The 24,969-nt window shown below is 42.5% G+C and overlaps 1 protein-coding gene across 6 annotated transcripts in view; it reads right to left on the bottom strand.

Moving 5' to 3' along the window:
* SPIN1 (spindlin 1) overlaps positions 1–24,969 on the bottom strand; it is a 77,429-nt gene that overhangs the window by 28,674 nt on the left and 23,786 nt on the right. For all 6 annotated transcript variants that reach the window (XM_036991148.2, XM_073228920.1, XM_073228917.1 and 3 more), the window contains one exon: positions 8,200–8,248. In XM_036991148.2, coding sequence (XP_036847043.2) covers positions 8,200–8,248 — 49 coding nt within the window. The remainder of the gene's footprint in view (positions 1–8,199; positions 8,249–24,969) is intronic.

The raw sequence follows: 24,969 nt of genomic DNA, 5'->3' as shown, positions 1-24,969 counted from the left end.
TAGAGACCCAAAGAGGGATGTGGGAGCCATTTGAAACACAATGTTTCTCATCTCTATAGTGAAAGGTTACTCATCTGGGCCATGATTCTCTGGACTATAGAAGGCATTTCTTATGTTTAGCTCCCATAGCACCTGTTAGAGCTCAGCATATGCCTACCATCTAGCAGGGGAGGATGGCAGATCACCTGGATTGGGCTCCACAGCAGCCATAAGCCAGTCAAGAAGGGGGTGACTCCCTGGGGTCTTGATGTGCATTTTGTAATTGTTGCCTCAAAGCAGGTTGCACTGTCAGGGAAGCCAGCTTTCCCATCTCTGATCCCGACAGAACAATCCTATCCACCCCTAAGTCCCAAAGACGCAGGAGCCAAGCTGATACTGACTCCGAGGGCTTCTGTCTAAACCGGGAGCCCAAATCCACCAGCTCAGCCTGAGTACAGGGATGGACCATAGAGTGTTCCATGACCTGGGGAGGGGGCTGCACCTCCACTTGGGGAACCCTTGACTGCTGTATCTATTTTCTTTACAACCACTGGGTGTGCTTTCAATACATGAGGTGCCAGTGCCCCCGGCACCATCCCTTCATCCTTCCCCAGCTCCTCCATTTCCGGGGCTGATGGCACCTTTCTCTCCCCTCCCCCAAGTGCCTCCTCTGCTACAACCTTTACCTTTTCTACAGCGCCTCGCACCAATGCTAGCTCAGTCCTCAGAAGCTCTCTTACCTTCACCTCAATACTTCACCGTTGGCGTTCTCGTGCCGCCTCTGCCTGTGCTTCCCTCAGGAGTTTGTCTTTTTCCTTGACGGCCTCTTCCTCTCTCAGAGCACCTGGCAGTGGTGCTGTCTCATTCTGTAAGGAATATTTTATCTCTTCAATGGCACCTTGCTGCTGGTGTTCTCATGCTGCCTCCTCTCACATCAACGCCATCTCCTTCCTCAGGGAATCCACAGCAGTTTGCAGCTCGCATTCTCATGCTGCCATTTCTTGGGTCTTTTTCAGGAGCATGTCCTTCTCTTCTGTTGACTTTTTTAGTACTGTGAGAAGCAGTCAAGCCACAGTCCTCGCTGCCTCATGGGCACTCTGTCTCTCAAAAGACCTACTTACTATACCAAGGACCACCCCTACTGCCTCAGGTGTCACCTCCACCTGCCTCCAGTCCCGGGGTGGGGCCCAGCCCTCTAGGAGGCAAGCCACCTCAGACCACATACCCATTGGGGGACAATCCACTGTCTCCCCATTCACAGGGGCAGCCTGCTGAAGCATCCCTCCCGTAAGGGCAGCCTGTCTTTTTCCTTGGTCAACAATGAACTCTGCCAACTGTTGCCAACTGTCTTGCCAATGGATTTCAGCTGCGGAGAAGTTAGAAATGGATTCAGTGTGACCAAATGTGAATGAAATGAAAGTTCCTGTGGGCAGGATTCTCACCAGATCCTGGCTGGCTAGCTCACTACACACGTGTGGGCAATACATTGCTATTAACTCTATATTAAAGAGCCCCCGCCCAATGCTCTGGGCAACACGGTGACATGGCTGTAAGGATGCAGGAAAGCAGAGCAAGGCTGGAATGGTGGCAGCGTCGAGGACAGAGGCTTAGAGGACGGCTGTGCAGGCAGAGGGGCCCAGAGGAAGAGACAGACTTGCTGCATGCAGACTCACTCTGAATGGATGAGATTTTAGTGGCTGACCTGCCACCATGGAAATAAAGTTGGATATAACCCTTTCACCCCAAGAACGTTCTACTCTCATTTCTTTAGTCACATTGAATCCATAGTGAACTTGCCCGGGGCTAAAACCCATTGGGGCAAGACAATTGGCGACAGTCTGCAGGGTTCATTGGTGACCAAGGAAAAAGAGCAGGCTGCCCTCATGGAAGGAGTGTTTCAGCGGCTGCACCTATGGATGGGTAGACATTCGAGTGTCCTCTGTGGACATGTGGTACTGTGAACAGATGGAGGACTGGACTCCACCCCAAAAGAAAGCTGACTGAAATGGCATCACCTAGAAGGGCTGTGGCTCAAGAGGAAGCAGCAGCCCTGGAAGGAGTAGCACGGGAGTGCAGGCTGCCAGATGCCATGGGGCAAGTGAACGATGTAGTGGAGCCATCAGCCCCAGAAATGGAGGAGCAGAGGTTTGACGAACAGGGTGGGTGGAGGCTCTGCTGATGTCAGAGGCATCAGCCCCAGTTGAGACCCCACCTGGTGGAAAGCTGGTGGAAAGCCAGAAGGACTTCGCAACCGCAGGTTCCTCCAGGAGGGGTGCGGCCCCCTCCTCAGGCTGTGGAACACTCCATGCCCTGCTTCTATCCTCAGGCTCAAGCAGAATAGGAAATACGGTCTGCTTCTCACAGGAAGAATTTAAAGGGACCTGTGAAGGTCACGAGGACGCAGATGTGGGTTGCTTTGAAAAGGCAGGAGGAGACAGAAATAAATTGGATGTCTGGAGCTGTGGCAATTGAGACTGGAGCCGCAGTTCTGGCTGAAGACAATGCAGAAGGCAGACAAAGCAACAGGATTGGCCTGTGTGTCTGCAAGACTTTTTACTGGAGAGGCGGGAGAAGGTGAGTACTGTAAGGCCCACCCATAGTCCTTTCAGTTAACTCATTTGATTGATTTGAATACAACCAGGATAATCACTTGGTGGCAATCGATCCTCTCTGGCTTGAGGGTCATTATAATTTGTTATAACTGGTTTAAATACAGCCTGGATGCAATGGATCTCCTCAGATTTGAGCGTTATTATAATTTGTTGTAATTTTTGTTATTTGTATGTTGTCACAGCCTCTGTTGTCATTACGGAATTTGGTTACAATGCTCCAGTTTTCTTGCACAGGGACCATTGCAGAGGATTGAGGGCACAGAGCTTCAGAGGAGAGAATCCTGGAGGGGTGGAGTGTGGATAAAATGAAAGTTCCTGTGGCCAGGATTCTCACCTGGCCTAAGCTGGCTAGCTCACTACACACATGTGGGCAATACATTGCTATTGACCCTATATAAAGAGCCTCTCCACCCAGTGCTCTGGGCAACATGGTGGCATGGTTGCAAGGCTGCAAGGGAGCAGAGCCGAGGCAGGAGTGGTGGCAGCGTCGAGGACAGAGGCCCAGAGGACGGCTGTGTGGGCAGACAGGCCCCAGAGGATGGCTGTGCAGCCAGAGAGGCTAAAGGATGGCTATGTGGGCAGAGAAACCCAGAGACGGAGACTGGCTTGCTGCATGCACACTCGCTCTGAGTGGACAAGATTTTGGTGGTTGACCTACCACCATGGAAATAGTTGAGTATATAAATAACCCTTTCACCCCAGAATGTTCTTTTCTTTGGTGTCTTGCCAATGGATTTCAACCCCAGAGTATGGATTCAATGTGACCAAAGAAATGACAGTAGAATGTTCTTGGGGTGAAAGAGTTTATTACCCGACTTGTTCTCCCAGCGGTAGGTTGAGCACTAGTGTCTCTGCCCCTGCCCAGAACACTGGGCCAAGCTCTCTATATAATGCAATAATAGCTTACTGACTATGGGTGTGGAAGCAGTAGCCTAGCAACAGGCCAGTTACAGCATCAAGTGCTTTAAGTTCAGTGAGGACCCTGGCCATAGGAACCCCAACTTCCCCACAGAGATATTCATGTATTTTAAAGTTTTGAAAGTACCATTCATATTATTTTGTCGTCAAGAGTAGAAATCCTGTGTTAACAACCCTCCACCTTTTACCTATACTCCCTTAATGACTTTCACTGACAGCTAGCCCTCATCAGGCACTAAATAGCTCACGTTGGTAGCCAATATTTAAAGGGCACCACACTTGTTTGCTAAATTTTCATCTACTACAACTACAAACCAGTAAGTGCCTGTCATACACCATCCATTTCGTTATATAAGCAAGCGACTGACATGCTTTCCTTGTTCTGTTTTAGTCTGTGATGTAAAAGCAGCTGTCTTACTGTGTTCCAGGAGATTTCAGAACAAGGATTACATCAAAGTAGCTGTCTTTTGCAGGACGCACACCACTAAAGAGAGAGAGAAAATACTGCTTCTCTGTCCTTGCTGCTTAGCACAAGGTCTACAGTCGGTAATGACCTACCTAGCTTAAAGGGTCGAGAAAGAAACAGGAGAAAAAACTCAGCTTCCCACCCCAGCACTAGGGATTCTTTGCCTTATGATGTCTACACACCACGTACCCTCAAAACACCAGAGACTATGGCACACATCCACATGCCTAGAGGGCCCCCAAAGCGCTACTGGCCTTCACTGGTGTAAGTTACTGAAGGTTGATGAGGCGGTATTACATGTTTTGGCTGATATAAGACTGTCAACACCATGCTTCATGTAGATACCTGTGCCAATAGTTTTCTAGTCTGTGTGTTTATGACTGAAATAACTCCTTTTTCAGATATGAGACAACAAAACAGTGCTTTGGGGTAGGGGTATGCATTCTGAAGTCTGACTATCCTGCTGAGTCCTATTTACAGGGCCTCAGACAGGTTCCTTACAGGGGCTTTAACAGGTATGCACATAAAAGGGTTCCTGGTTCATACTGCACAGGGATGCCGTAAAGACCACAGCAGGCACAAGTATACAGTGCTAGTGACTAGGATACATGTCCATAAGAGGGAAGGAAACACTCCCTGCCAACACCACTGTTCAGTGTGTACCAGCTCCTGCTCATCTCCTACATGGAGGTTAGTGGAAAATGCACCAATGCTAAGTCACACTTCCAGGCAGCATCCTGAAAGGAAATTCCACCCCTCAAATTAGGAAAGAAAAACCACCAGATTTACATTTGCAAAGAGCCATTACAGTTAAATTCACCTTAGATGCCCCAACCATACTCAAGATGCAATTCATTGTGGATGCATTTCCCAGCCAACTTTCTGAAAGGCCTGTCCCCCAGTTTGCCCCAAAACACAGCAAGGGGCCTGGCCTGCAGGATACACAGGCCTTCGCTTCCATTTGCCTTAAAAACAAATGCCACCAGCTACGTTGCAGTTTCTAGGGCAGGGAAGTTGCTCCAAGTACCCCAGGCCCAATTCCACAAACCTGGGACAGTGACTACTGTTCTCAGGACACTGGCTCAGATGGCACTCATCTCACGGCCTCTCCTGTGACTGCCAAGCCAGCAGAGGTGCCTGCATATGGAGCTACTGCTCAGCCTCCCTGAACCAAGGTGGGAAACAACAGCTCCTGAGCAGGACATGCAAGGAGTCCTAGGGACCTACTCCCCAGAGGGCTGCAACAGAGGCAGGCAAGGGCAGAGTGAGGCTCCAACGCTGCTTCTCTGTATGTGGTATCCTAAACATTTAGTTTGTTGAAAAGATTCTATGCTGAAAAGCTGAAACCCCACTATCAACACTACGATTTGTAGACACAAGTCAGCTGAGTGCCAGGCAAATGAAGAGACTGGCAAAGGCAGCCAGCTGGCTTCCAATCCAAAGCCAGCTCCTGGGCCACACCTGCCACCAGCCCCGCCCTGCTGGCCTTCCAATGGGCAACTAGTAAAAACCATCATTTGTGAAACATAGAAACTTTTGCTTGGGTCTTTTTTTCCTACTCTACCCACCTTTATTGCACTGAGTTTAGGAAAAAAAGGGAAATGTGACTGCCAACTTTTCATTTCAACTTCCCTCTTTGCTACACAGTAACACACTCACGGCTTCCACCCAGTGAGGCAAGCACACCTTTTATGAAAACATCAGATCATGTTCCTCGATTGTGGCACATACAAGATCTTTTTTGGGCTGCTGCACATATGAACTGCAAACATGTAACAGGTATGTGTTTATTCCTTGTACTTCAAGGAAAAAGGAACTAGTACATCCCAGTTGTGAGTTAACGAACAAATACTGCCCAAGACGAGGCATATGAAACCTCCCTGAAACCAAATATATTGATAACAGGCCCAAAAGTTCAGACCCACAAATACCTGAAATCCTAAGTGAATATTCAATCACACCTATCTGGAAATGTGTACAAATTGATAAAACACAACGCATTACAATCTTAAGGCCATGGTAAAACTGGCAATACCCTAACTGGCAAAATCTGCTCTACATGAACAGTTCTAGTCTTGCAAAATTAGTGTGTAATTTGTTTTTCTTTCCCACTGTTTTTTTTAAATTTATTTTGGTATCATTAATGTACAATTACTTCAACACGTTATGGTCACTAGATTCCCCCTAATATCAAGTCCCCCACACATACCCAACTACAGTCACTGTCCATCAGCACAGCAAGATGCTATAGAGTCATTACCTGTCTTCTCTGCTTACACTGCCTTTCCCATGTACCCCCCCCCTACATTATGTGTGCTAACTGTAATGTCTCTTTTCCCCGCCCTTATCCCTCCCTTCCCACCCATCCTCTCCAGTCCCTTTCCCTTTGGTAACTGTTAGTCCATTCTTGGGTTCTGTGAGTCTGCTGCTGTTTTGTTCCTTCAGTTTTTTCTTTGTTCTTATACTCCACAGATGAGTGAAATTATTTGGTACTTGTCTTTCTCCCCCTGGCTTATTTCACTGAGCATAATACCCTCTAGCTCCATCCATGATGTTGCAAATGGTAGGATTTGTTTTCTTCTTATGGCTGAATAATATTCCATTGTGTGTATGTACCACATTTTCTTTATCCATTCACCTACTGATGGACACTTAGGTTGCTTCCATTTCTCGGCTATTGTAAATACTGCTGCAATAAACATAGGGGTGCATATGTCTTATCCAAACTGGGTTGCTGTATTCTTAGGGTAAATTCCTAGGAGTGGAATTCCTGGGTCAAATGGTACTTCTATTTTGAGTTTTTTGAGGAACCTCCATACTGCTTTCCACAATGGTTGAACTAGTTTACATTCCCACCAGCAGTGTAGGAGGGTTCCCCTTTCTCCACATCCTTGCCAACATTTGTTGTTTGTCTTTTGGATGTTAGGCCCACTGTTAGTTTTTATCATTACCTCAATTCTATGGCTCATCATCTGGTTTAATTGCTATCCTGTTTGTACCAAGAGATGGTTTGCAGTTTAGGGCACTGATGTGACAATGGAGGGAGATGAGTGATCAGGTACTTGGATGTAGCAGATTTATGGAGATAATGGGCAAGTAGGGGGCTTAGAGCTTATCTACCTCACTGTCACACTTATATATGCCAGGTCACCCATGAATGAAATATCACAAATATTTACCTCATGCATCCACATCCATGTACTCATGTAAATAATAGGCAAGTTTGGTTTGATCACCAAAAACTCTGAACAGGCCTTTTTATTCACACCCAGACCCTCCACAACACCAAGGGCCCCACCTGCCCTTCAGCTACTTCAGTGTAGTGACTAAGAGCCACAACTTTGCAACACGTGTAAGCTGGAAATAACCACAGGGAGGGACCCAGGAGGTGCTAGGCCAAGAAGGGTCTCTTTCACCCATGACAGTCTATGATCAAGACTCACAAATCGGAACTGGTTGTCCAAGTGGTTCCCATCACCAGTACCTGGGGGTATTATTAAATATGACACAGGATGAGTAGAAATTATTACTGTTATAGTATCTCAATTTTCTTCTTTGATATAACTATGTTACACACAAAACTTCAAAGAGAAAAAAGTGGCTTCTGTGCTCAGGTACCTATGAAATTTGGGACTTATAGCACACTTGTCACTTAAAACACATGTCTATTTAATAACCTTTCAACATGCACATGCTTTCTCTAAATTACAAGCTTTTCATTCACTTGACAATGTCCTAAGGCAGTGAGAGTGTGCCAGGCACTGTGCTAGCCAGGCCCTCACGCACAAGCTAGGGCCTCGGCCCACAAGGAACTCCTTATCCAACAGCAGATCCAAGACTCAGAGAGGAAGCCGAACACCACAAGTCTGCAGACTCCACAAGGAAACAAGCGGGAGAGGCCTGCCTACCTTGTGCCTGCCAACCTTGCCTGGCTGAAGCCTCCTTCCCTCAGTCTAGATCCCTTTAAACTGGACAGGAATCATGATCCAAAGGTTTCCAGAGAAAGGAGGTCGGACCCAGGAACTCAGATGAGGTCAAGGAGAAGGGAAGGGACACTGATACAACTGCACACCTCTACTCAATTACGCAGCAAGGCCACGTGAGGCTGGCTGCAGGAGCAACGACTTCCCACTGGAGGGGTAGGGGCCACATTAGTGGTTTTGTGTCCCAGATAATCAAAGGCCACAACCTCCTGTCTAAGAGGCACATTTCAGAATCTCTTACTTGTGGGATGTCCTCTTCTTCATCATGCTTGCAGACACACCAGCATGGCCTAAAAGAGAAGGGAGTGGAAGTCAATGAAAACTGAACGAAAAATGCTTCAAAATTTGGAAAAAATTAACTTCTGAAAAACTGCTGTATAAGGCATGAAATGAAAATAAACCATGAATAGCCAACATGTAAAAAGATATATGCTTACTTAACTTTTAAAAATCTGTACAAGGGATGGACTAACGATGGCAGTGTGAGAGGAGAGAGAGACCTCCTCCCAAAACGACATGTAATATGAAAATATAGTTAATATGACTCATTCTGAAAGAGCAAGAAGAAAGAAGGCTGTGCCAGACTGCATATACCTGGAGAAAAGGGCAGACTTCATGCAGAAGGGTAACATACCAAAGTTGTGACCTGATGGAACCCAAGCCCTTCCCCCAATACAACTCACCAGAGGGAGAAAGAGAAATGGAACAGGAAGTGGGATGGAAGCCTAGGACTGCTTCACACCCAGTCCTGGAGATCTGCTCTGGGAGCACGAACCTACATTGCATGATGCTCTGGAGATTAGTGGGGATGGAAAGCTAAGAGAGGCAGAATACTTGAAGAGATTGAGATTCCAGCAGCTTGTGGAAAACAGGGATCCACACCCAGCTGCTCTAGGACAAAAGAAAGACGGGCAGTCTGAGAGACTTCCTCACAGCAAGAGGGCTGCTAAAGGGGCAAACACAAGTGGACAAAATCATCCGGGAGCTCTCTGCTCAGCAGGTGGGGAACTTTCAAGAGCTTCATGTGTTCCATCCCCCTGGCTGGCTAGGCAGCTCTGACACCCCCCACAGTGATATGCAGCCAGCTGCGCCTTCCTCCCAGATGGCCGGCAGCGCTCACAAACTGGCATCTCTTGCCGTGGTGGCAGGCCAGTCACAGAGAGGCCCTGCATACCTACGGCAGATATAAACGCAAAGCATAGAGGCTTACACCTGTGCACTCAGCCCACTGGTTCTGACAGTGGAGACAGGCACAGCAGCCAGGAAGCAGGAAACAGCTCTACCATCCCACCGGGCACCAGCGCTTTTTGCCTTGTGACCCCAGACATCACTCCAGGGGCTGAGGAACTCCAGAGAGCAGAGCTTCTGGGCAGTAGAGGGCGCCACATACAAATATGACACATCAAACAAACCTCTTTCAACCGCGAATCTCACAAACTCCAGAAAAAAAGGCCAAGTGAAACTGAACTCATCAATCTTCCTGAAAGAGACTTCACAATAAAAATCATCAACATCAAAGAATTATTAGAGTATACTATGTGAATCTATATGCTAACAAGCTGGAAAACCTAGAAGAAATGGACAATGTCCTAGAAAAATTCAACCTTCCAAGGCTGACCAAGGAAGGAACAGAAAATCTAAACAGACCAATTACCAGCAACGAAATTGAACTGGTAATCAAAACCTACCCAAGAACAAAACCCCCAGGACAGATGGATTCAGCTCTGAATTATATCACACATATAGAGAAGACATAATACCCATTCCCCTTAAAGTTTTCCAAAAAATATTAGAGGGAATATTTCAAAACTCATTCTATGAAGCCTGAAGCCTGCATCACTCTAATACCAAAACCAGGCAAAGACCCCCCCCACCAAAAAATAAAATTACAGACCAATACACCTGATGAACATAGATGCAAAAATACTCAACAAAATATTAGCAAACCGAATTCAAAAATACATCAAAAGGATCATACACCATGACCACGTGGGATTCATCCCAGGGATGCAAGGATGGTACAACATTCGAAAATCCATCAACTTCATCCACCACATCAACAAAAAGAAAGACAAAAACCACATGATCATCTCCATAGATGCTGAAAAAGCATTCAACAAAATTCAACATCCATTCATGATAAAAACTCTCAACAAAATGGGTATAGAGGGCAAGTACCTCAACATAATAAAGGCCATATATGACAAACCCACAGCCAACATTATACTTAACAGCAAGAAGCTGAAAGCTTTCCCTCTAAGATCGGTAACAGGACAAGGATGCCCACTCTTCCCACTGTTATTCAACATAGTTTTGGAGGTCATAGCCACGGCAATCAGACAACACAAAGAAATAAAAGGCACCCAGATTGGTAAGGAAGAAGCCAAACAGTCACTGTTTGCAAGACATGATATTGCACATAACAAACCCTAAAGAATCCACTCCAAAACTATGAGACCTAATATCTGAATTCAGCAAAGTTGCAGGATACCAAATTAATACACAGAAATCTGTGGCATTGCTATACACTAACAACGAAATAGCAGAGACACAAATCAGGGAAGCAATTCCATTCACAATTGCATCAAAACAAATAAAATACCTAGGAATAAACCTAACCAAGGAAGTGGAAGACCTATACTCTAAAAACTATAAGACACTCATGAGAGAAATTAAAGATACCAATAAATGGAAACACATCCCATGCTCATGGACAGGAAGAATTAATATGGTCAAAATGGCCATCCTACCTAATGTAATCTACAGATCCAATGCAATCCCTATCAAAATACCAACAGCATTCTTCAACGAACTAGAGCAAATCATTCTAAAATTCAAATGGAACCACAAAAGACCCTGAATAGCTAAAGCTATCCTGAGAACAAAGAATAAAGCTGGGGGGATTATGCTCCCCAACTTCAAGCTCTACTACAAAGCCACAGTAATCAAGACAATTTGGTACTGGCACAAGAATCAAACCATAGGGCAATGGAACAGACTAGAAGGCGCAGATATAAACTCAAGCATATATGGTCAATTAATATACAATAAAGGAACCATGGATATACAATGGGGAAATGACAGCCTTTTTAACAACTGGTTTTGGCAAAACTAGACAGCTACATGCAAGAGAATGAAACTGGATAATTGTCTAATGCCATACACACAATTAAATGCAAAATGGATAAAAAACCTGAATGTAAATCATGGAACCATAAAACTCTAAGGAAAAAACATAGGCAAAAGTCTCTTGAATATAAACAGGAGCAACTTTTTCCTGAACTCATTTCCTCAGGCAAGGAAAACAAAAAGGAAAAGTGAACACATGGGACTTCATCAAGGTAAAAAGCTTCTGTACAGTAAAGGACACCATAAGCAGAACAAAAAGGCATTCTGCATAACTGGAGAATGTATTTGTAAACAACATATCCGACAAGGGGTTATCATCCAAAATATGTAAAGAAATCACATGCCTCAACACCCAGAAGGCAAATAATCCTATTAATAAATGGGAAGAGGATATGAACAGAAACTTCTCCAAAGAAGAAACTCAGATGGCCAACAGGCACATGAAAAGATGCTCCACACTGCTAATTATCAGAGAAATGCAAATTAAAACCAAAATGAGGTATCACCTCATACCAGTAAGGATGGCCAATATCCAAAAGACTAGGAACAACAAATGCTGGCAAGGATGCGGAGAAAGGTGAACTCTCCTCCACTGCTGGTGGGAATGTAAGCTAGTTCAACCATTGTGGAAAGTAATATGGAGGTTCCTCAAAAAAATTTCTAGAAATAGAAATACCATTTCACCCCGGAATTCCATGCCTTGGAATTGACCCACAGAATACAACTTCTCAAGTTCGAAAAGACATATACACCCCTATGTTTATTGCAGCACTTTTTACAATAGCCAAGATATGGAAGCAACCTTAGTGTCCATCAGTAGAAGAATGGATAAAGAAGATATGGTACCTATACACAATGCAATACTATTCAGCCATAAGAAACAAATCCTATAATCTGCAACAACATGGATGGAGCTAGAGGGTATTATGCTCAGTGAAATAAGCCAGGGGGGGAAAGACAAGTACCAAATGATTTCCCTCATTTGTGGAGTATAACAACATAGCAAAACTGAAGGAACAAAATAGTGGCAGACTCAGACTCCAAGAATGGACTAGCAGTTACCAAAGGGGAGGGTTGGGGGAGGGCAAGTTGAGAGGGAGATGGGGATTGATGGGCATTATGATTAGTGCACATGGTGTGTGTGGGGTCACAAGGAAGACACAGAGAAGCACAGAGAAGACAAGTAGGGACTCTGTGGCATCTTACTAAACAAGTGACTGCAGTGGGTACAGGAGGGGACTCAATAAGGGTGAATATAGTAACCACATTGTTTTTCTTGTGAAACCTTATATATATAAAGCAGTATATGGGACTCTGAGAAGATAAAAAGACAGGGACAACAGTTCACCTCTCCAAACTGGCCATGAAACACAAAACGAAACTCATGCAACAAAATCCAGAAAATGAACTGCGATTGCTGTTGTTAAGGAGCTCACAGTTACCATGCTTGTCTTCCTACCACAGGCCTAGAAAACAGGGCAGAGGATGGGGACCATCTGGACCCAGACATTAGGGCAGCTGGCAGCAGAGCACCCTGGGGGCAGAAAGCAGAAGCCCACACAGCCCCCTCCAACACAACCTGCATCCCAGGAGCAATGTCTGAGGGACAGCACATCAAGGGGAAACCAAGAACACAGCAGGCTTTGCTATGTCCGAGTCAGATTGGAGCTGGGGAGAGGAGGGGACTCAAACATCTGGGTGTGTGGGCTTAAGTCGGAGCTAGATACTAACCTGAGAAAGGATGCTAAGCTGTTCAAAGTCCAGTTAGCCATGTCTGTGAATACATGGCGCAGTCAGTAAAAGCCACAAAAAGGTGGCCCCTTAGCAGGAAGGCTAAATAAAGTAGCCATAAGACTAAAAGCTGCTGAAGATGCATCCTAGCATCTGCTTGCCAAAACAAACATGTCAACAAAATATGCTTCACAACACAGTTCAAATGTCCAACACCCAACAAAAATTACTAAACATGCAGAAAAGCAGCAGACTATAACCCCATTACCAGGTGGGTTATAACCAAAACAATGTAATTAACTCTCAAAGAGGTCAAAAAGCACTGTGACATATATGCTCAAATATTTAAAAGACACAAAACACTTAAAATAGAAAAATGGGAAAAAAGAAACAAAAGAACTAGTGAAAAATACATGACCTAAATGAAAAAAAAAAATTAAGTGAACCTGAGACACTGCAATGCAAACTATCCAAAACCACACCAAAGGAAAGAACAGGGGACATGAATGGCATCAGTGACCCCTGGGACAACAGAATTGGCCTAAGTCAAACCAACTTCAGGAAGACAGAGAGGGTGTAGGAAGGAAAAAACTGGTAAAGATAGTGGCAGGAAGTGTGCAGACGTGGTTGAGTGCACAACCACAAAGCCAGCAAGTAAGCCAAAGAAAGACAGAGAAAACCACAAGGCACATCCAATCCAACTTCTGAAAACCACTACCCAGAGATACTTTTAAACAGCCAAACAATAAAGGACAGATTAAATACAGGGAGACAATACTGACTCAGGTCTGTTGTCAGAAATAATGTAAGCCAGAACAGAAGACAGTGGAATGCATCTCTAAGATAATAAACTGGCCTACCTGTGGACTTAAAATACTATATACAGCAAAAATATATCCCAACCCCATAAAATTGACAGCTACATCAAATGTAAGCAGTCTATACACATCAATGAGGATATATAAAAAACAAAGAGACCATTATTAGTATCATGCTAACTTCAGGGGCAAAGTTATCAGGGATCAAAAGGACCTTTCAAAATTATAAAAGGGTCAATTAATCAAGAAACCATATTAATTTAAACTGTGTATGAACCTAATTACAGAATACTGAAATACATGAAGCAAAAACTAACAGGAATGACATAAGAACTGACATATCCATATTATACTTAAGAGATCTGAACTCTTCTTTCAGCTGTTTATGTAACAAGCAGGTAGAAAAATCAGGAAGGCTATGGAAGACTTGAACATCACAAGCAGCCAATGTGACTTACTGGACAATTATAGAGCTTTAATCCAGTAATGCCAGAACACATTTTTTTCCCCAAGTTCACATGGATCATGCATCCAGATACACCTTATGTTATTGACAATACAAACCTCAATACACTTAAAAATAACATGAAATCACATGAAGTATGTTTTCTGACCACATCAGAATTAAGCTAAAAATAAATATGCTATTTGGACATAACCCAGCTAAACAGCCTTCTAAAAACCCCTGTTTGAAAAACAAAGTCACAACCAAAATTCATCTTGAATAAAATAAAAATGCCAACACATTGTGTCTAATCTGGGATTCAGCAAAAGTAGTACTTAGTATATCAATCAAAATTCACACTAAGTAACAAACATAAAGAGAACCAAGGACTTTTTACCATAAACTCAGAACAGTGGTTCCCCTGGGTGCAGGAGGGAAGCCTCCGGTTGGCTGCTAAGTCCTCTCTCCTTGTCTGTACATTAAGGTATGCACTTTTAAAACACAAATGTTTGTACAAGTTTAAAAAGTTTACTGGAATAGGTGATACATGGCAAACTGCTTTGTGTAAGACCATCCACTACAGTTCACAGATGAAGACTGCAAGACACAGCCTTGCCGAGCTATGAGCCATCCTCCCGACTTCCAATCAGCATGTCTGCATGCCCTCAAAGCAGCTGTGGCTCCCAGACAAAGATGAGATATGGATTCCACGGAGAGCACAGCTACCTGACACACCCACAGAACAACTCTAGGCCTAGATGGACAAGGGGATGAAAAATCTGTACTTTATGCAAGGACTTGTCAAACGAATTTACACATAGACTTCACACCTTTCACAAAAATTTATTCAAAATGGATCACAGACCTAACTGTAAATGCAAAACCATAACATTTTTAAAAGATAACATAGGAGAAAATCTAGATGATCTTGGTTATGTTAATGACTTTTTGGATACAACAAAGCCATAATCCATGAAAGAAATAATTGATAAGACAGGCTTCATTATAATGAAAAACTTGCTCTCTGTGAAAGACACTATCAAGAGAATAAGACAAGGCACAGACTGGGAGAAATTATCTGAAAAATACTTCATAGAGAACTGTTATCCAAAATATACGAAGAACTCTTAAAATTAAACAGTTAAGAAAACAACCCGATTAACTAATAGGCCAAAGACCTGAACAGACACCCTACCAAAGATATAGACATGGCAAATAAGCACATGAAAGAGTACTCCACGTCATGTATCATGAGGGAAATCCAAATTAAACAACAGTAAGATACCACTATATGTCTATTAGAATGGCCAATATCTGAACACTGACACTATCAAATTCTGAGGAAGATGAGGAACAACAGGAATTCTCACATTCACTTCTGGTAGGAATGCAAATGGGTACAACTACTCTGGAAGACAGTCTGACAGGTTCTTACAATTAGACTTTACCATATAATCCAGCATTTATGGTTCTTGGCATTTACCCTAAGGAGTTGGAAAACATGTCCATACAAAAACCTGCACACAGGGATTCTCAAGACAGGTACTCAACTCTCAAGATGGGATTCTCAACGTGAGTAGGGTGGCAGAAATCTCCCAAAACCATATGTACTTTGAAAATACAGCGTACAACTATTCCTAAAAGAGTGACCAGATGATACAGTGCAACAGCCAGGCTACATCTACATCTGCAAGAACTCAACATCTCATGAATAGGGTAAGATACAAAGCCATGACTCAGTGGGATCCGAGCACTCCCCCCACCCCCCAGCTTACTGGAGGGAGGAAAAGAATCAAGAGTGCGGAGGGAGTGGAAGCACAGGACTGCTAAATAACCAGAATTTCAGGCGCCCTAACCTGTTGGGTGGCAACAAAGCACCAAAGCCCCTCATGGCGATAAGGTGCCTGCCGTTCATTTGGCCCCGCCAGCACAGCAAGCAAACCGGCTAATCTGACACTGCTGCGGAGCAACCGGGAAGCAGCCCCACCCACAGCAACCACACAGAGTCACCTCCCAGAACGCAGTTAACCAGGCCAGACCCAGAGACTGCCCCTGCCCGCAGTCAACTGACACAGAGAGCAGAGACCGGCGCAGAGTCCAGAAGGCACAAATGGGATTTGTTCCTGCAGTGAACACATGGTGCTCATCTGCAACCCCTGCCAGTGCCTTAGGCCATGCCAAGGGCCACCCTGCCCACAGCAGCTCAGGGGATTAACCTAGACACTGCCCCCTGCATATGGCTGACCAGCACAGGCAGAGGAAACCGGTGTGGAGTCCGTGAAGCACATAAGGGGCTCTGTTCTCACAGTGAACATGCGCTGATCACCTGCAACCACCACCAGTGCCCTAGGCCATCCCAAGGGCCTCCCTGCTCACAGCAGCTCAGGGGATCAACCCAGAGGCTGCTCCCTGTATGCGGTTGCCTGGCACAGAAGGAGGAAGCCAGCACAAAGTCCAGAAGGCAGAAAGGGGCACCGTTCTCATGGGAGAACACACGCCACTGGCCTGTGACCCCCACCAGTGCCCCAGGTCATCCCAAAGGCCACCCCAAACACGGCAACACAGGGGATTGACCCAGAGGCTGCTCCCTGTGTGCGGCTGCCCAGCACAGGCAGCAAGATGGGCAAGGCAACCAGCAAGCAGGAAGGGACTTTGTTCTCCCAGCTGACACACATGCCACTCGCGAGCAATCATTTCCATCGCCATGAAAAGGCAGAAGAACCTTGTTCAGTCCAAAATCCCTCAAAACCCAGAAAGAGGGCCTGGTGAGACCAAAATCACCCATCTTCCTGAAAAAGAATTCAAAATAAAAGTCATAAGCATGCTGATGGACCTACAGAGAAATATGCAAGAGCTAAGGGATAAATTCTGGAGGGAGGTAATAGAAACAAACAATGGAAGGATTTAAGAACAGACTGGATGAGGTGGAAGACTGTTAACAGAATAGAAATCAGAGAACAGAAATACAGAGAAGCTGAGGCAGAGAGAGATAAAAGGATCTTTAGAAATGAAAGAATATTAAGAGAACTGTGTGACCAATCCAAACAGAACAATATTCACATTATAGGTGTACCAGAAGAAGAAGAGAGAGGAAAAGGGATAGAAAGTGTCTTTAAAGAAATAATTGCTGAAAACTTCCCCAAGCTGGGGCAGGAAATATGATCTCAGATCATAGAAGCCCACAGATCTCCCAACACAAGGGACCCAAGGGGGACAACACCAAGATATATAATAATTAAAATGGCAAAGATCAAAGACAAGGACAGAGAATTAAAAGCAGCCAGAGAGAGAAAAAAGATCACCTACAAAGGAAAACCCATCAGGCTATCATCAGACTTCTTAGCAGAAACCTTACAGACCAGAAGAGAATGGCATGATATATTCAATACAATGAAACAGAAGAACCTCAAAGAATACTGTATCCAGCAAGATTATCATTTAAATTTGAAGGGGGATTAAATAATTCCCAGATAAGCAAAAGTTGAGGGAATTTGCCTCCCACAAACCATCTCTACAGTGTATTTTAAAGGAACTGCTCTAGATGGAAGTATTACTAAGGCTAAACAGGCATCACCAGAGAAAATAAAACCACACCAAAGAAAGTAGACCAACTAAATACCAACTCAATGCAAAATAAAATCAGCTATCTACAAAATCAGTTAAGGGAAACAAAAAACAGTACAGAATAAAACACCTAACATATAAAGAGGGGAATGAGGAAGAAAAAGGAGAGAAATAAAGAATCATCAGACTGTGTTTATAATAGAGTAATAAGTGAGTTAAGGTAGATGGTTAAATACTAAGGAAGCTACCCTTGAACCTCTGGTCCAGAGCCTGCAATGGCAATAAGTACATATCTATCGATAATCACCCTAAATGTAAACAGACTGAATGCACCAATCAAAAGACACAGAGTAATAGAATGGATAAAAAAACAAGACCCATCTGTGCTGCTTACAAGAGACTCACCTCAAACCCAAAGACATACACAGACTAAAAGTGAAGGGATGGAAAAAGATATTTTATGCAAACAATAGGGAGAAAAAAGCAGGTGTTGCAGTACTTGTATCAGAAAAAATAGACTTCAAAACAAAGAAAGTAATAAGAGATAAAGAAGGACATTACATAATGATAAAGAAGTCAGTCCAACAAGAGGATATAACCATTATAAATATATATGCACCCAACACAGGAGCACCTACATATGTGAAACAAATACTAACAGAATTAAATGAGAAAATAGAATGCAATGCATGCATTTTAGGAGACTTTAACACACCACTCACTCCAAAGGACAGATCCACCAGACAGAAAGTAAGGACACAGAGGCACTGAACAACACACTAGAAGAGATGGACCTAAAAGACATCTACAGAACTCTAAACCCAAAAGCAGCAGGATATACATTCTTCTCAAGTGCACATGGAACATTTTCTAGAATAGACCACATACTAGGCCACAAAAAGAGCCTCAGTAAATTCAAAAAGATTGAAATTTTACCAACCTACTTCTCAGATCACAAAGGTATAAAACTAGAAATAAATTGTACAAAGAAAACAAAAAGGCTCATAAATACATGGAGGCTTAACAACATGCTCCTAAATAATCAATGGATCAATGACCAAATTAAAACAGAGATCAAGCAATACATGGAGACAAATGACAACAACAGCACAAAGCCCCAAATTTTATGGAACACAGTGAAGGCAGTGCTAAGAGCAAAGTATATAACAATCCAGGCCTATTTAAAGAAGGAAGAACAATGGAAATGCAGTCTAAATTCACAATTATTGAACTGGAAAAAGAAGAACAAATGAGGAAGGACCAAAGTCAGCAGTAGGAGGGACATAATAAAGATCAGAGAAATAAATAAAAGAGAAGAATGAAAGAATAGAAAAAAATTAATGAAACCAAGAGCTGCTTCATTGAGAAAATTAAAAATAGACAAACCCCTAGCCAGACTTATTAAGAGAAAAAGAGAAATCTACACACATAAACAGAATCAGAAATGAGGAAGGAAAAACCACTACAGACACCATAGAAACATAAGGAATTATTAGAGAATACTATGAAAAGTTACATGCTAACAAACTGGATAACCTAGAAAATGGACAACTTTTGAGAAAAATTCAACCTTCCAAGACTGACCCAGGAAAAACAAAATCTAAACAGACCAATTAAGAGCAACGAAATTGAATCGGTAATCAAAAAGTACCCAAGGAAAAAATCCCTGGGTAAGATGGATTCACCACTGAACTTTATCAGACATTTAAAGAAGACATACTTAACCCATTCTCCTTAGTTTTCCAAAAAGAGAAGAGGAAGGAATACACACAAACTCATTCTATGAAGCCAGCATCCCTCTAGTACCAAAACCACACAAAGACACCACACACAAAAAAAATTACAGACCAATATCCCTCATGAACATAGATGCAAAAATACTCAGCAAACCAAATACAAAAATATATCAAGAGGATCCTACACCATGATCAAGTGAGATTCATCTCGGGAATGCAAGGATGGTACAACATTCTGAAACCATCAATATCATCCACCACATCAACAAAAAGGACAAAAACCACATGATCATTTCCATAGATGCCGAAGAAGCATTAGACAAATTACAACATACATTCATGACAAAAACTCTCAACAAAATGGGTATAGAGGGCAAGCACCTCAACATAATAAAGGCCATATGTGTCAAACCCACAGCCAACAAGATGAAAGCCAAGAAGATTAAAGTTTTTCCTTTACAACTGGGAACAACACAAAGATGGTCCAAACCCACACTGTCCCCAATTTTATTTGACATAGTTTTGGAGGTCCTAGGCATGGCAATAAGACAAAACAAAGAAAAAAAAAGGCATCCAGACTAGTAAGGAAGAAGTCAAACTGTCACTGTTGGGAGATGACAAGATATTGTACATAAAAAACCCTAAAGAATCCACTCCAAAACTACTAGAATACCTGAATTCAGCAAAACTGCAGGATACAAATAATACAGAGAAATCTGTAGAACTCCTATACACTTAACGATGAACTAGCAGAAAGAGAAATTAGGAAAACAATTCCATTCAAAATTGCATAAAAAAAAAATAAAACACCTAGGAATAAGCCTAACCAAGGAAGTGGAAGACCTATACCCTGAAAACTACAAGACGCTCTTAAGAGAAATTCAATAGGACACAAATAAATGGACATGCATACCATGCTCTTGGGTAGGAAGAATTAATATTGCCAAAATGGCCATGCTGCCTAAAGCAATCTACAGATTCAATGCAATCCCTATCAAAATACCAACAGCATTCTTCAACAAACTGGAACAAATAGTTCTAAAATTCATATGAAACCACAAAAGACCCAGAATAGCCAAAGCAATCCTGAGAAGGAAGAATAGAGCTGGGTGATTACGTTTCCCAACTTCAAGCTCTACTACAAAGCCACAGCAATCAAAACAATTTGGTAGGGGCACAAGAGCAGAACCATAGACCAATGGAACAGACTAGAGAGCCCTGATATAAACCCAAGCATAAATAGTCAATTAATATACAATAAAGGAGCTATGGACATACACTGGGGAAATGACAACCTCTTCAACAACTGGTGCTGGCAAAACTGGACAGCTACATGCAAGAGAATGAAACTGGATTATTGTTTAACCCCATACACAAAAGTAAACTCAAAATGGATCAAAGACCCGAATGTAAGTCATGAAACCATAAAACTCTTAGAAGACAACATAGGCAAAAATCTCCTGAATATAAGCATGAGCAACTTCTTCCTGAACACATCCCCTTGAGCAAGGGAAACAAAAGCAAAAATAAACACATGCGACTACATCAAACTGAAAAGCTTCTGTACAGGAAAGGACACCATCAACAGAACAAAAAGGCATCCTACAGCATGGGAGAATATATTTTTAAATGACATATCCGACAAGGGGTTAACATCCAAAATATATAAAGAACTCACACACCTGCCTCAACACCCAAAAAGCAATTAACCCAATGAAAAAATGGGTGGAGGATATGAAGAGACACTTCTCCAAAGAAGAAATTCAGAAGGCCAACATACACATGAAAAGATGTACCACATCACTAATCATCAGGGAAATGCAAATTAAAACCACAATGAGGTTATCACCTCACACCAGTAAGGCCACCATAGAAAAGACAAACAACAAGAAATGTTGGCAAGGTTGTGAAGAAATGGGCACCCTCCTACACTGCTGATGGAAATGTAAATTGGTTCAACCATTGTGGAAAGCAGTATGGAGGTTCCTCATGTCATTTGACCCAGGAATTACACTCCTAGGAATTTACTCTAAGAATGCAGCAGCCTAGTTTGAAAAAGACATATGCACCCCTATGTTTATTGCAGCACTATTTACAATAGCCAAGAAATGGAAGCAACCTAAATGTCCATCAGTAGATGAATGGATAAAGAAGATGTGGTACATATACATAATGGAATATTATTCAGCCATAAAAAGAAAACAAATCCTACCATTTGCAACAACATGGATGGAGCTAGAGGGTATTATGCTCAGTGAAATAAGCCAGGCGGAGAAAGGCACGTGCCAAAGGATTTCCCTCATTTGTGGAGTATAACAACAAAGCAAAACTGAAGGAACAAAACAGCAGCAGAATCACAGACTCCAAGAAGGAACTAGCAGTTACCAAAGGCGAGGGGTGTGGGAGGGCGGGTGGGGATGGAGAGAGGGAGAAGGGGATTGAGGGGTATTATGTTTAGTACACATGGTATGGGAGTCACAGCAAACACAGTGAAGCAAAGAAGGCAAATAGTGAATCTGTGGCATCTTACTACACTGATGGACAGTGACTGCATTGGGGTATGGGTGGGGACTTGATAATATGGGTAAATGTAGTAACCACATTGTTTTTTCATGTGAAACCTTCATAAGAGTGTATATCAATATCTTAATAAAAAAAGGAAATGAGCTATCAAGCCATGAAAAGACATGGAGGAACCAAGTGCTTATCACTGAGTGAAGTAGCTGGTATGAAAAGGCTCCATACTGTGTGAGTCCAGCCATGTGACATCCTGGAAAAGGCAAGACTATGGACAAAGTACAGAGATCACTGGTTGTGAGGGGTTGAACACGTGGAGCCCAGGGGACTTCGAGAGAGTGAAACTGCTCTGTGTGACACTGTAATGCTGGGTATATGTCACTATACATTTGTCCAAACCCACAAAATGTCCAACACCAAGAGTGACCCTCGTCTAAACCCTAATCTCTGGATGATGATGACATGTCAGTGTAGGTGCACCAACTGTAACAAATGCACCACTCTCATGAGTGGAAAAGGCAAGTGAAAGAAGAGTAGGTGTGTGTGTGTGTATGTTCACTGGGTGCTGCTGTCAGTCTGTCATCAAAAGTGGGTAATACCACCCATCTATGGATCCTTTCCAGCAGAAAAAAAGAATAATCTGACCCTTTACTGGGTAACTTCATCTATTTGCTGATTGCAGCAAGAAAAGGTATAGAGCCATAATTTATTAAACTGTTCTAACTCACAGAACAGTTATTTAAGCTGTCCTAAACCACATTGGGCAAGAAAAACTACAACACTCAAATTGTTCTAATGGAAGCTCATTCAGACACATATTCCAGAATAACCCACTTTTAACTTAACTTTGTGTGGACACAGGTGTTCCAAAGATAAAGACCCACATCTGTTCCAACAAGTCATTTAGATTAGAAATCCTCACCAACCCATCCACACCACACTCACTGTCTCACTCACTCTTGCCTGGGAGCACCTTTCACTCTGAGAACATCCTGGGAGGCTGTCAAGACGATAGTCTTGCTGCTGGCTCTGCAAATTTACAGGCCCTACATGTACGATAAGCAGCAGTCTGGGGGAGGGGGGCGCAGCTTCCATAGACAATAGAGGATGACACAACCATAACATTAAAGGAGAAACCAGAAAATCTGAGAGGTGATATATTCTCATCACACAAGTAGGAAGTCTGAAAATCTGTACTTGGAGGTCCCACTGATGTAAGAGAAATCAGCCAGGCAGGCCCACTTTCTCACACAGAGCTTCCAATCAACTTTCCAGTGCCTTGCTAAAGGGTACACCTGGGATCACAAGAGATAAAAGAAAAAGTTCCAGATGAAACACAGACTAACAGCAAGGAGATACAAAGACACTCGTAAGAAGGCAAGTTTTCTAAAAATGCAATGTGCAGCCTCAGAAATATAAGCTATTTGCATCTATGAAATAAATGAGAACATAAAGAGCTCCTAAAATTTTAAATATTTCCTGAAAGTTTTTTGGAAGTTTGGAAAACAGTAAACTCCCTCAGAAAGAGTGAGAAAGTGGAATGATTAGAGAAGGTTAAAAAAATAAAAACAACCAAAGAAGCGTAACATCCAAGCAACATGCATTCCAGAGAGAAGAGAGAAAATGGAAGATGATCAAAGATGTGACACAGAATCCCACACAGTGAAAGGGTTAATCTAAGGACTGATAAGCCCAAAACAACAAATGAAAAAGACCCACACTAACATACACTGTCCTGAAGTTTCAAGACACAAAGACAATTCTAGAGGTTTCTTGGAAAGAGGAAAAACCATTGGACATGTACAAATAAATGAAAAAAGCATCCAATTTCCTCAACAGCAGCACTGGGATTCAAAGACTACGAACTATCTCAAAGACAATGCCTGGAAAATTCTCAATGAAAGTTATTTCCAACCTAGAATCCTTCACCCACCAAAGAGTGAGCATGCAAATGAGATAAAGAGAAGTTGCTACATAGTCTCAAAAACCTTTTATGTGCATAGTTTTGAAAAATTGTTATGAGACAATTTCAAGCATGCCCAAAAGTTGATAATATGAATGAATGACCATACATTCCACTTGTAGCTTTAACCGTTAACTCATGCAACTCTGCTTGCTTCTGGAAAATGTACATGCTTCACCTAGGCAAGAGCACACTCACCAAAGGGAACACAGGGCAACCAGGAGGCCCCCAATGTATAGGAGAGTGAAAAGGAACCTCAGGGATGACAACGCTGCACCAGGTATAGAGAACAATCAACGCAGATGGGAAGGGAGCAGAAGGCACTAGAAAAAGTCTCACAGACAGACAGATGGTCACCCAATCACAATGGACATGTAGGACACTGAGAACTTTATAAAGCTACTAGAGGGTTTTGACAGACTTCTAGCTACAAAGAAATTTAAGCAAATAGGAAAAAAATAATCATTGGACTCCAAGAAAAACAATGTGTACCCAAAAAAGTAGTAATGTTGCATTTTTTGGCTCAAAAGTGTTCAATATTTATACAGTAATTATTAACAGAAACAAGAGATACAATTTCAGCTAAAAATTTTATTAAGAGGCTAATGAGGAACATGTTATGTGAAAAAGCCAAAATACTCAACAGATGTCACTACATAGTATCTAAAACTGTCAGATAAAGATATATTTGTATACTCCTATTAGTTGCAAATTTTGAAGGTAAAAATAAAAATGAATCAAGTGCCTATTTTTTGTTATAAATCTCTGGCACTATTCAACCATGAATTTTTATTAATTTGATAAAAATCAAGGTTTTTAAAATGTTTAAATATAAGAAAGTTGTTAAGTCTGCATATTAGGTATGTAGATATCTATTACTACCATTCGCCGTATCACCGTATCAGTATGATGATTATGGCATTTCATGAAGGTAGAAAAACTATAATCTTTCATTAAGTAGTAAAAATGGAGGCTAACTCTAAGGGAAAAAAATATATTTAAGAAGTAATTCCATAAAACAGGACTTAAGAGTCACATGTCATTAGGTATATATAAACTACCACTTTAGTAACCAATTAAATTTCAACATAATTATAGAGATAGATAA

This window comes from Manis javanica, chromosome 2, assembly GCF_040802235.1.
Source record: "Manis javanica isolate MJ-LG chromosome 2, MJ_LKY, whole genome shotgun sequence".
NCBI lineage: Eukaryota > Metazoa > Chordata > Mammalia > Pholidota > Manidae > Manis > Manis javanica.
The sequence above is the reverse complement of the archived record's forward strand: the minus strand, read 5'-3'. Positions and strand labels throughout refer to the sequence as shown.